Genomic DNA, 13,372 nt, shown 5'->3' on the forward strand with positions numbered 1-13,372 from the left:
TGGAATTCGAGACGTCTCCCCCTCGCCGTTTCCTCAAATCTGCCTTGCCGACAGCTCCCCCGGACAGGGAGGCAGTGCTGGAGGCGATTCACAAGCTGTAATCTCAGCACGTGATAATCAAGGTACCCCTCCTTCAACAAGGACGGGGTTACTATTCCACAATGTTTGTGGTGCCGAAACCGGACGGTTCGGTGAGACCCATTTTAAATTTAAAATCCTTGAACACTTATATAAGGAGGTTCAAGTTCAAGATGGAATCGCTCAAGGCGGTGATTGCAAGCCTGGACGAGGGGGATTACATGGTATCACTGGACATCAAGGATGCTTAGCTGCATGTCCCCATTTACCCTCCTCACCAGGAGTACCTCAGATTTGTGGTACAGGACTGTCATTACCAATTCCAGACGTTGCCGTTTGGTCTGTCCACGGCACCGCGGGAATTTACCAAGGTAATGGCCGAAATGATGATACTCCTTCGGAGAAAGGGAGTTTTAATTATCCCGTACTTGGACGATCTCCTTATAAAGGCGAGGTCCACGGAACAGTTGTTGATCGGTGTAGCACTAGCTCGGGAAGTGCTACAACAGCACGGCTGGATCCTGAATATTCCAAAGTCGCAGCTGGTTCCTACAACGCGTCTACTGTTCCTGGGGATGGTTCTGGACACAGAACAGAAAAAAGTGTTTCTCCCGGAGGAGAAGGCCAAGGAGTTGTCATCTCTAGTCAGAGACCTCCTAAAACCAAAACAGGTGTCGGTGCACCACTGCATGCGAGTCCTGGGAAAGATGGTGGCTTCTTACGAAGCAATTCCATTCGAAAGGTTCCATGCAAGGATTTTTCAGTGGGATCTGTTGGACAAGTGGTCCGGATCGCATCTTCAGATGCATCGGCTGATAACCCTGTCTCCAAGGACCAGGGTGTTGCTGTTGTGGTGGCTGCAGAGTGCTCATCTTCTAGAGGGCCGCAGATTCGGCATACAGGACTGGATCCTGGTGACCACGGATGCCAGCCTTCGAGGTTGGGGGGCAGTCACACAGGGAAGAAACTTCCAAGACTATGGACAAGTCAGAAGACTTCCCTACACATAAATATTCTGGAACTAAGGGCCATTTACAATGCCCTAAGTCAGGCAAGACCCCTGCTTCAACGCCAGCCGGTGCTGATCCAGTCAGACAACATCACGGCGGTCGCCCATGTAAACCGTCAGGGCGGCACAAGAAGCAGGATGATGATGGCAGAAGCCACAAGGATTCTCCGATGGGCGGAAAATCATGTGTTAGCACTGTCAGTAGTGTTCATTCCCGGAGTGGACAACTGGGAAGCAGACTTTCTCAGCAGACACGACCTCCACCCGGGAGAGTGGGGACTTCATCCAGAAGTCTTCCAAATGGTTGTACACCAGTGGGAAAGGCCACAGGTGGACATGATGGCGTCCCGCCTCAACAAAAAGCTAAAAAGATATTGCGCCAGGTAAAGGGACCCTCAGGCGATAGCTGTGGACGCTCTGGTAACACCGTGGGTGTACCAGTCGGTGTATGTGTACCCTCCTCTTCCTCTCATACCCAAGGTTCTGAGAATAATAAGAATAAGAAGGAGAGGAGTAAGAACTATACTCATTGTTCCGGATTGGCCAAGAAGAGCTTGGTACCCAGAACTTCAAGAAATGATCTCAGAGGACCTATGGCCTCTGCCGCTCAGACAGGACCTGCTGCAGCAGGGGCCCTGTCTGTTCCAAGACTTACCGCGGCTGCGTTTGACGGCATGGCGGTTGAACGCCGGATCCTGAAGGAAAAGGGCATTCCGGAGGAAGTTATCCCTACGCTAATTAAAGCTAGGAAAGAAGTGACCGCAAACCATTATCACCGCATATGGCGGATATATGTTGCGTGGTGTGAGGCCAGGAAGGCCCCAACAGAGGAATTTCAGCTAGGTCGATTTCTGCACTTCCTACAGTCAGGGGTGACTATGGGCCTAAAATTGGGTTCCATTAAGGTCCAGATTTCGGCTCTATTGATTTTCTTCCAAAAAGAACTGAAGTTCAGACATTTGTTAAGGGAGTGCTGCATATTCAGCCCCCTTTTGTGCCCCCAGTGGCACCTTGGGATCTCAACGTGGTGTTGGATTTCCTAAAGTCGCATTGGTTTGAACCACTTAAAACCGTGGAAATAAAATATCTCACGTGGAAAGTGGTCATGCTGTTGGCCTTGGCTTCGGCCAGGCGTGTGTCAGAATTGGCGGCTTTGTCTTGTAAAAGCCCTTATCTGATTTTCCATATGGATAGGGCGGAATTGAGGACTCGTCCCCAATTTCTCCCAAAGGTTGTTTCAACGTTTCATTGGAACCAGCCTATTGTGGTGCCTGCGGCTACTCGTGACTTGGGGGACTCCAAGTTGCTGGACGTAGTCCGGGCCCTAAAAATCTATGTTTCCAGGACTGCTGGGGTCAGAAAGACTGACTCGCTATTTATCCTGCATGCGCCCAACAAGTTGGGTGCGCCTGCTTCAAAGCAGACTATTGCTCGCTGGATCTGTAGCACGATTCAACTTGCACATTCTGCGGCTGGACTGCCGCATCCAAAATCTGTAAAAGCCCATTCCACGAGGAAGGTGGGCTCTTCTTGGGCGGCTGCCCGAGGGGTCTCGGCTTGCCGAGCAGCTACTTGGTCGGGGGTCAAACACATTTGCTAAATTCTACAAGTTTGATACCCTGGCTGAGGAGGACCTAGAGTTCGCTCATTCGGTGCTGCAGAGTCATCCGCACTCTCCCGCCCGTTTGGGAGCTTTGGTATAATCCCCATGGTCCTTACGGAGTTCCCAGCATCCACTAGGACGTCAGAGAAAATAAGATTTTACTCACTGGTAAATCTATTTCTCGTAGTCCGTAGTGGATGCTGGGCGCCCGTCCCAAGTGCGGATTGTCTGCAATACTTGTATATAGTTATTGTTTAACTAAAGGGTTATTGTGGAGCCATCTGTTGAGAGGCTCAGTTATTATTTCAAACTGTTAACTGGGTATAGTATCACGAGTTATACGGTGTGATTGGTGTGGCTGGTATGAGTCTTACCCGGGATTCAAAATCCTTTCCTTATTGTGTCAGCTCTTCCGGCACAGTATCCTAACTGAGGTCTGGAGGAGGGTAATAGAGGGAGGAGCCAGTGCACACCAGGTAGTCCTAAAGCTTTCTTTAATTGTGCCCAGTCTCCTGCGGAGCCGCTATTCCCCATGGTCCTTACGGAGTTCCCAGCATCCACTACGGACTACGAGAAATAGATTTACCGGTGAGTAAAATCTTATTTTTTCCCAATACTGTTTTAATGAAGCCTGTTACATTTAATACTGTGAAACATTGTTATGTATTACAATACCTGATCAAACATGTTTTAATGCTTTCTAACATTAACAATCCAAAGTTATTAGGCTTTAATATGATTATTTTATCATCTTTCAATCAAAAACATTTTTTATTGCTTATTATTCTTATTACATCTGAATGTACAGTATGTAGATAGACTAAACATATTAAAACATGTAATGTACACTCCCAAGACATCTCAATAGGCCTGAAGGTTTTGAATTGAAATAAACATAAAGTAGAATAAACCATGAGGTGTTTCTCTGTGTATTGCCTCTTTTAATTGATTAAGAATTTTAGTTGTGGTTTTCTCCTGTCCCAGGAGAGGAGTGTTTGGAGTCTTAGCTGATGCTAGGCAGATTTAGTACCTCTCTGTTCTCATTCACCCTCCCTATTGCTCTGTTGTGTGTGAATTTACTGCATTGGTTCATCTCACTCAAATGAAGACTACAAGCATCAAGAATGTGGCTTAATACCAGGGGATTCTCTTATGATAGGCTTTAAAAAAATAAAATAAAAGCCACAACATAATATTAATAATAATAATGTGCATTTAAAAAAACAACAACAACAAAACAATAAGGGGTGTATTCAATTTGCTGGAATTTCTGACAGGTTTTGCCCGTTTTCGACAATGCTGATCTGACTTTTTTTATAGTCGAATTGGCATTGTCTAAAACAGGCCAAAAACCTGTCAAATGCCTGCAATTTCGACAAAATACATGGATCCGTGGCTAATGCGTCGATCCACGTAATTTCCGACAAGTCGGAAAAACAGCAAAAGATTTCAATAGGTCGAGAAGATTAACATGGTATTAACATGTATAAAGCGGGGAATTGACGCAAGGGATGAGAGAGTGTTATACTCCCATTACATAAATCCTTAGTGAGGCCACATCTTGAATATTGTGCACAATTTTGGGCACCATACTACAAAAAGGATATCCTGGAGCTAGAAAAGGTTCAGAGGTGGGTGACTGAACTAATTAAGGGGACGGAGACGCTGGAATACGAGGAAAGGCTTGCAAGGCATGGCATGTTTACACTGGAAAAGAGAAGACATGATCAACATTTACAAATATATAAGGGGACAATACACAGGGCTTGCGGGGGATCTGTTTTTGGTTAGATCAACACAGAGGACACGTGGACACCTGCTTAGGTTTGTTGAGAGTAGATTTCGCACACAGAGACGTAAAGGTTTCTTCACAGTAGGTACAATACGTGTTTCGAATTCCCTGCCGGAGAGAGTAGTAATAGCAGATTCGGTCAACACTTTTAAGAATGGGCTAGATAATAAGTACTTAATGGATAAGGATACACGCACTATAGTTATTAAAAAAAAAAAGGAATAAACACAACGGCCGACATTAGCAACAGACAAAATTAGTCCTAAAAATTATACAGCGTAGGAGACCACAAATAGGTTTTAACTCGATGGACAAATTCTTTTTTTCAACCTCACATACATAGGAATATAGTTTGTTACTATGAATCTAGATTTGACCTAAAAAAGTCGGAAAAATAAGTTTTTCCGACTTGTTAGATTAATTGAATAGATCCCATAATGAGTGTTTTATTGTGTGTATTGGTTTTAGTACATATATGTTCAGTGATTTCTACTCTTTTTTTTTATTTTTTATTTTTTTTTCTAGTAGTAAAATCTAAAAACCTGATTATTGCTGTGATTTTAGACTTGCATTCATTAAATAATTTTGTAATGGTTCCCCATTAGGGAGCACCATTGAATGTAATCTTTACTACATACATCTATCTGTTTCAGGGCTTATTTTCTAGTGTTTATGGCTGTTATATACAGTTGGACCAAACACACCCTATTTCTACTGTTACATGTTTACTTGTCTGCATTCTTTTTTTTTTTTCTTTAGAAATAAAAAATGAACTCCAGAAACAAGCTTGGCATAAGATCGGCCGTCTTGAAATCGGACAATGAATTGGAAAAACTCAAGAAAGAAAATGCAGCCTTGAAAAAGAAATTGGAGGAGTCCTCCAAATCAAAGATGTCGGAGGCGGAAAGGAACAGACTGCTGGAGGTAACATAAACAGTGATGTGCTATGGCGCTTTCTATTGGCCATAGTAAAGTGTGAGTAGAGCACGTTAAGTAGCCACAAGCTAGATCCTCGGTGTACTTCCTGTCAGCTGAGATAGATACAGTATACAGGCCATAATTAGCTTGTTTCTTGGTTTAAAGGGAAATGTATAGCATTCACAGCACATTTGGGCTACATTTGGTATTAGGCAGCCCCCCACTGTCATCCCAGCACTAGATGTCAGCATACAGGAATTATGAATTTTATCTGGTCCCTTTCAGCAAGCTGCACAGCCTGTGTAATTAATGTGGGTCTCTTACTTATACCACTTTTACACCGCCAGCTATTAACACGGGTTATTGCACATGAACGTGCATAACCCGTGTTGCTGGCTGGTGTAAAAGGGTCGAGTTGGAATAGTCAGAGTCGAGTGACCCCGTATTCCAACTCGGGAAGTTTGCGGGGTTGAACACGTGTTCAACCCGGCAAACTGTGCAGTGTAAACGGTAGTGACCCGGCTTCCCGTTTACACTCTATGTGCGGGCGGCGCTTGGAGATCATGTGATCTCCAAGCGCCGCCCCCGTCACATCACCGGCAACGTCACCAACTCGGCAATATGCTGGGTTGGTGACTCCGGTCTAAATGGGGGCTGACGCGGGTCGCAGCCGGGTAGCTCCCGTGTCGGGGCTCCCGGCTGCAACCCGCTATACTTAGTGTAAAAGCGGTATAAAAGGATGAGTTGTAACCTTATTACCCAGCCCTGTGTTCTGATAGGATGTGATGATAGCTGCTACATTGAGACCAGCCTTGCTATTCAAGTGGCTAGATGGTAATGGTCATTGTATTGTCCACTGCTCCTAGATAATCTCCTGTCCCATAAATTACACACTCACAGCTTGGAGTTTGGATCCCCTGCTTTAGTGCGACTCCTGCATTAGAGTTAGAATTTAAATTTTCTTTCCATAGGAGTAAAGGGGGTGAACCTGGCGAGCCAAATTGGTATAGTTAAAGTGCTACATCTACTGGGGAGAGGTGTGTATTAGAGCTTTTTGTGCAGTGGTGCTGAATATCTCTTCCTCTGATGAGTCTGTACGTATGTGCAGATGTGGCCTCCTGTAATAATGAATAGTGTAGGAGAAAAGCGAGCACAGGGGGCAGAAGCATTGCTGCTCTCCCGAGACTTTGTCCTACATTACTTTCTCTTATGTCCTAGAGGATACTAGGGTTCCATTTAGTTCCATGGGGTATAGACTGGTCCTCTAGGAGCTATGGGCACTTGAAGAATTTGATAGTGTGGGCTGGCTCCTCCCTTTATGCCCCTCCTACCAGATTCAGTTTATAAAATGTGCCTGGAGGAGCCGGTCATGCTAATGGAAGCTCCTGAAGAGTTTTCTGCATTTATTTTAAATGTTTGTTATTTTCAGGCAGGACTGGTTGGCACCAGCCTGCCTGCTTCATGGGACTTAGGTGGGGGAACGGCCCAACCTCTTGAAGGGTTAATGGTCCCGTTCCCCGCTGACAGGACACTGAGCTCCTGAGAACTATTCGCAAGCCCCACCACGGCGAGCGTACATTCCTGCAGCATGCCGCCACCCCTAACAGAGCCAGAAGAAAGAAGAGTGGTAAGTACTAAGCCGGCGTCCCGACTAGCGGGTCGCCGGCCATTATGGCAGCATGAGGGTACGGAGACGCACGGCTTCTAACCGGGCGGAATGCGTCTCCAGACACAGTACACAGCTGCGTCTCAGTACACTGTACACAGTACCCACACTGGCAAAAATAGCCTCAAAACGGTTTTCTCTCCATTTTAAGCACCAGATTACCTCAGCCAGTATAAAAAAAAGCGGGAAGATCGCGCGCCATTGAAGGGGCCTTCACTATGAGAGGATCCAGCAGCTCACCAGTGCTATTTTCCCTCTGCAGTGGACACAGACGCCAACTGACAGGGACGTGCAGCTCCTCCGTATAGACTCCAGATTACCTCAGCGGCATCAGAGGGTCATAGCAGGGGGGGGGGGGGAGCGATTCTTAGTGTACTAAGTCCCCTATCAGGGTAGTTAGTCTGCGACCCGGCTAAGCTTGGCATTAGCCATACGAATGCTGTGTGGGCTGGCTCCAAATAACTCTGTCTCTCCCTGAAGGGCTCTTTGTAGGTTAATTGTGCTTAACCTTTTCCTGTGTGTGTGTGCTGTCACATTTACATTATGTGAGGCAACGAGTGTGTTTCTTGTACAGCAGAGTGTTCCGCTTCACTAGTGTTACGTTCACTGTACTCGGTACTCAAGAGACAGGGTGGACAAGCTCCGAGTACAGGAACGTGATGCTGCAGTTAGAACTGAGTTTAGCAGCGACCCCTATGGAAACCCTGACTCCATTGTCTCCCTCATGTGGTCGGTCTACGCCTGCAAGACTATGTTTTCTTGAGCCCACGGCAACCACGTTTGAAGGGCGGATTAGGTCTGCCCAACTCCGATGCCCCCCGGTCTTATTTGGAGACCAGGTGTAAACTGAGACTGTGGGCGGGATGTACTGTCACTGATCGCGGGTCATCGCTGGTCAACGCAATGATGCTAATCGCATGTGTACTAACATATGCGATTAGTATCACAAAGCGATGCCAGTGGTGTCCTGCGATTAGTGATGGCCAGCAGGACAAGGTTTGTGGTGGCTTCCATCACCTCCCAGCCCTGGGAGGTGAAGTGCAGGGAGTCCCCGTGATCCTCCTTCTCCCCCTGCAGCTGGAAGGAGACAAGGCTGTGCTGCGGGGGAGAAGGAGGAGGGGGTCCGGGGGTAGAGAGATCGTCGTGAGCTGCGCAGGTCGGCGGCGGAATGCGGCGGCGGTATGAAGCCCAGCGGCGTAAGCCCCCTGAAAACGGGGGTTTTACCGCATTTTCCCTTTAGTACATCCTGCCCTGAGAGAGAACAAGGGGAACGTCTAACTAAAACGGAAACACAAAGATGGGGGAAACTACTGAACACTACAACAAACGTATGTGCGGCGCGGCCGCCAAGAGAAACGGTAACAAAAGTGACGCTGTCCAGACGCCAAACACGACACCGTCGTATTTCGGCTAGGACAGCAATGGCTGAAACCTCCGCAGAAAACGCCAAAGCAAACACAAAGAATATAAGACTTCAGCCAAACTGTGCGGCAAAGCCGCTACTCACAACACCACGAAGGCTGTATACAGAAGGAACAGGACCTCAAGGCTGAAGGTTCAGGATCACTGGACCAGAAGGCTGGAACAGATTCCCAGGATCAGGCCCCAGAAACCATGACACAGGAACGGACTGACTGCAATCAGGGATACTCCGGACACAGGATACAAACTAAACAGGAAGATGACAGGTTCTCACAGGAACATACAGGTATCATGACAACTTCTATCACCAGCACTGGACTGCAGAGCTAGCTGGGTAATAAGGGAAGCATGCCCAATCAGGATGGCTGGAAGCCAGGCACAAGGTAATTGCCAAAATACAGGCAGGTGAGGTACAGAGACAAGAGCCAGACTGCAGTACAGAGACTCACCGCATAATGACCAAATATATGACAGGTGAGGCTTAAGATATAGAAACAGACTGCAGTTACACAGCCTCACCACCGGCGGCCAACAAGAGTCTTCTAAACCAGTACAAAAGAAATCCTGGCATGCAAACAGAACAATAACATAAATTTTATAAACAGAAAGCAAACAGGAATGAAACAACGCCTGTGGTTCATAACAACCAGGGGGCTCACTACTGGGTACTCAGGGCAGTGCACCTTCCCAAAATAGTGGGGTTGAACCGTAGTGGGTTACTTCCATTAAGGGAATGATCTCAAATATTTCTACAAAGCTATCCTGCAATGAGAAAGAGACTGTGGATGAGTTTTTATGAATACAGACTCTGTCCCCAACCAAGCGTCTAAAATCCCCTCCCATTTGTCCGCAAAAATGATCTCTGGCCCATATCCTGCAGTCTGACTCTGACGGGTCAGACATGGAGGAGGGTGAGGTGGATTTGGAGGGGGGGATATGCTACTCTGTCACAGAGAATAGAGGCTCTTATAGAAGCTATCAGAGATGTTCTGCAAATTCCTGATAAGGTGTCAGAGGAGTGTGAGGAATCTTATTTTAATGTAAAAAAAGACGTCCTCAGTCACTTTTCCTGCGTCAAAGGAATTGAATACCCTGTTTGAGGAACCGTGGGTTAATCCTGATAAGAAATTTAAAATCCCTAAAAGGTTGCTCTCATCTTTTCCTTTTCCCCTAGAGGATAGGAAAGAAATGGGAAAATCCACCGATGGTGGACGCATCAGTCTCTAGGCTGTACCGTAAAATTGTATTGCCTGTCCCTGGTGCAGCCTCCCTAAAAGATACGGCTGGTCGTAAAATTGAGACTACACTCAAATTATTATACACACCTACTGGGGTGGCCCAAAGACCGACTATTGCATGTGCGTGGATCACTAAATCCATTGCTAAATGGTCAGGTAACCTAATTGAGGGGTTAGATTCCTTGTCTAGGGGGGGATGTTGTTTTACTCCTGCAGCATATACAGGACTCTGCGAATTTTATGGTGGAGGCCATAAAAGAGATTGGTTTGCTTAATGCATGCACCACAGCTATGGCAGTGTCAGCACACAGGGGTTTGTGGCTACGCCAGTGGACTGCTGATGCGTACTCCAGGAAAGGCGTGGAGGGCTGCCATTCACAGGAGAGGCATTGTTTGGAGATGACCTAGACAAATGGATCTCCAAAGCAACTGCGGGTGAGTCTACATATCTTCCTTCCGCAGCTCCCCCAGCCATGAAAGCTTATTCTGCTTCAAATTTAGTCATTTTTGACAGTTTAAGGGAAAATCCAGAGGCGCTTCTACGTCTTCCAGAAGTGCAAGAGGTAAACCACGCAAACCAGCAACTGCAGGTTCTCAGGAACAGAATTCAGGCCTGCTTCCTCAAAGCATTCAGCATGATGGTGGACCGCAAGGCCTGGAGGGCAGTCAGGTGGGAGCCCGACTAAAATTCTTCAGTCACATCTGGTCAAGTTCGTGCCGGGATCCCTGGGTCATAGATCTTATTTCCCAGGGATACAGACGAGGCGCTTCAATACGGAAGGTTTCACGCAAGACCCTTCCAGCTCGATCTGTTGGGCAAATGGTCCGGATCGCATCTTTACATGCACCAGATGATCAGTCTGTCGCCAGATTTCTCACCTCATCGAGGGTCGGAGGTTCGAAATTCAGGACTGGATCCTGTTAACCACAGATGCAAGCCTCAGAGGTTGGGGAGTAGTCACCGAGGGGGTGCAGTTTCAAGGAAGTTGGTCAAGTCAGGAAGTCACCCTTCCAATCAACATTCTGGAACTCTGGGCCATATACAACGCCCTTCTGCAGGCCTCTTATCTTAAGGATCGGGCCATTCAGGTCCAGTCGGACAATGTGACGGCAGTGACATATATAAATCGACAGGGCGGAACGAAAAGCAGAGCAGCAATGTCAGAGGTGTCAAGAATTCTCCTCTGGGCAGAAAAAAAACACTATGGCGTTGTTGGCGGTCTTCATTCCGGGAGTAGACAACTGGGAAGCAGACGTCCTCAGCAGACACGACCTGCACCCAGGGGATGGGGCCTTCACCCGGAAGTGTTCAGGTGCTTGACACGTCGGTGGGGATATCCACACATCAACGTGATGGCCTCTCGTCTCAACAAGAAGCTCAAGCGGTATTGTTCCAGGTTGAGGGACCCACAAGCAGTAACGGTGGATGCTCTGACGACTCCATGGGTCTATCAGATGGTGTACGTGTTTCCTCCACTTCCTCTGATCCCAAGAATTCTGAAAAGAATAAAAAGAGAAAAGGTTCAAGCAATACTCATAGCTCCGGACTGGCCAAGATGGGCCTGGTTTGCGGACCTCCTGGAGATGCTCCTCGAAGATCCGTGTCCTCTACCTCTTTGCGAGGATCTTCTGCAACAGGGCCGGTTTGTCTATCAGGACTTTCACACGGCTACGTTTACTGCATGGAAGTTGAATATCTGATTCTAGCCAGAAGAGTGATTCCTAACAAAGTTATCCTGACTATGATCCAAGCCAGGAAGGTGGTAACGTCTAAACATTACCACCGTATATGTTGTAGGTTAATATACTGTTTACCCCCAAAACATGAAGTGTAAGTAATACATAATAACAGTAAGTAGATTTCAGTGATCTTTTGATATTGGAGTGTTGTTCTGTTGCTGGGATGGTCAGGTATTTAACACTATAAAAAACAATGGGCTTCCTAGAAGCAAGGTTACCATTGTCCATTCTAAAGGCTAGATTGAACGGCCGATATATCGCGGGACCGTCGACCAGTGTGTACGGCCGATATGTCTGTGAACTCCGTCGTTCACAGACGTATCGTGTCGGCCGCGCAGCACAGCCGACGGCCAATATATCTACCGATATATTGGCGCGTCGCTGTGTGTGTACGGGGCGGTCGGCCGACCGCCCGTACACATGCTACGGCGGCCGGCGGTGATTGACAGCTGAACTGGGCGGGCGTGTGTACACGTCCGCCCAGTTCATGACGTCAGTCCCCGACAGATCGAGCAGTGTGTATGCTGAACACACTGCTCGATCCGTCCATAGATATATCTGCAGATCAATTGATCTGCAGATACATCTATTAGTGTGTACCCACCTTTAGACAGGTCCTTCAATGTATCTATATATCTTTCCTACTTGTATGTGTTGTTGAAGCCTGTCATGTAAAAGACCTTAATGAAGCTTGTGGAGGAAGTATGTTCTGCTTTATCCATTTCATGTGTTGGGGTTCGCTGAGAACTGCTAAATCAAACTTTGCTTAATTTAAAGAAACCTAGTTCCACCTAGAGCATCTTTTTATGGATCTGCTAATCTGATCTCACCTGAATGCTTCCAAATTGTTCATTTTAAAGGTCACCTTTAAAATCAGTAGGATAAATCACTCTGATGGCAACAATTTAGTAATATGTACACGTGAGATTGTTTACTCCTTCAGAAAATAGTTATTCAGAGGCATCTTGAGTCAAAACCGTCAGGTGTGTACCTACTTTACATCCATAACACTTTGCGATTGTAAGCTCTATTGGTTAGTATGTTGGGGCTGGAGGCAGTCAAGAGATGTGACAAATGTTTCTTGGCCTGATTCAGCATTAATCAAAAGCAAAATCTTTCTCTAATGGGCAAAACCATGTACACTGCAGGTGGTGCAGATGTAACATGTGCAGAGAGATTAGATTTGGGTGGGGTGTGTTCAAATTGAAATCTAAATTGCAGTGTAAAAATAAAGCAGCCAGTATTTACCCTGCACAGAAACAAAACAACCCACCCAACTCTAACTCTCTGCACATGTTATATTTGCCCCACCTGCAGTGCACATGGTTTTACCCATTAGAGGAAGATTTTGCTTTTGCGATCCATGCTGAAGCAGGCCCCTCTGTCCTATATTGTTGTTACAAAAATAAGGCTCTTATGTATTGCCAACGGGTGTAGTATGTTATCCCGGCGCCCAGCATAACAGCGCCAGGATCCCGACCGCCGGCATGCAGGCCGCGGGGTGAGCGCAGAAGAGCCCCTTGCGGGCTCGCCACACTGCGGGCACAGTGGCGCACTACGTGGGCCACGCTATTTACACTCCCTCCAGGGGTGTCGTGGACCCCCAAAGAGGGTGAATAGTTGACAGTATGGTGAGCGCCAGGATCCCGACATCCGGCACATCAAATGCCTCCCATTGCCAGCATTTAAAATCCTGAAAATGAGGTCTACCCCAGCAATCAATAGGGAGGAGGGTGGCTGCAGTTTTTTTATTTTGACAGAATGTGTTTTCATATTGGGTAAGCCCACTTGTGTCAGGTTTAAATTGATAAGGATTTTATAGTATAGATTCAACAAGACTTTTCAATTGCAATTTTTATAGTTGTATATCTACAGTATACTGCTTTGTTATAATTGGCAGACAAAT

The 13,372-nt window shown here is 46.8% G+C and overlaps 1 protein-coding gene across 6 annotated transcripts in view; it reads left to right on the top strand.

Annotated features, from left to right (window-relative positions):
- The window catches only part of CEP55 (centrosomal protein 55), a 222,931-nt gene that overhangs the window by 94,983 nt on the left and 114,576 nt on the right, over window positions 1–13,372 (top strand). For all 6 annotated transcript variants that reach the window (XM_063962074.1, XM_063962075.1, XM_063962073.1 and 3 more), the window contains exon 2: window positions 5,242–5,406. In XM_063962074.1, the coding sequence (XP_063818144.1) occupies window positions 5,251–5,406 (156 nt within the window). In that variant the 5' untranslated portion in view covers window positions 5,242–5,250. The remainder of the gene's footprint in view (window positions 1–5,241; window positions 5,407–13,372) is intronic.

This window comes from Pseudophryne corroboree, chromosome 3 (assembly GCF_028390025.1).
Source record: "Pseudophryne corroboree isolate aPseCor3 chromosome 3, aPseCor3.hap2, whole genome shotgun sequence".
In the NCBI taxonomy this organism is placed as follows: domain Eukaryota; kingdom Metazoa; phylum Chordata; class Amphibia; order Anura; family Myobatrachidae; genus Pseudophryne; species Pseudophryne corroboree.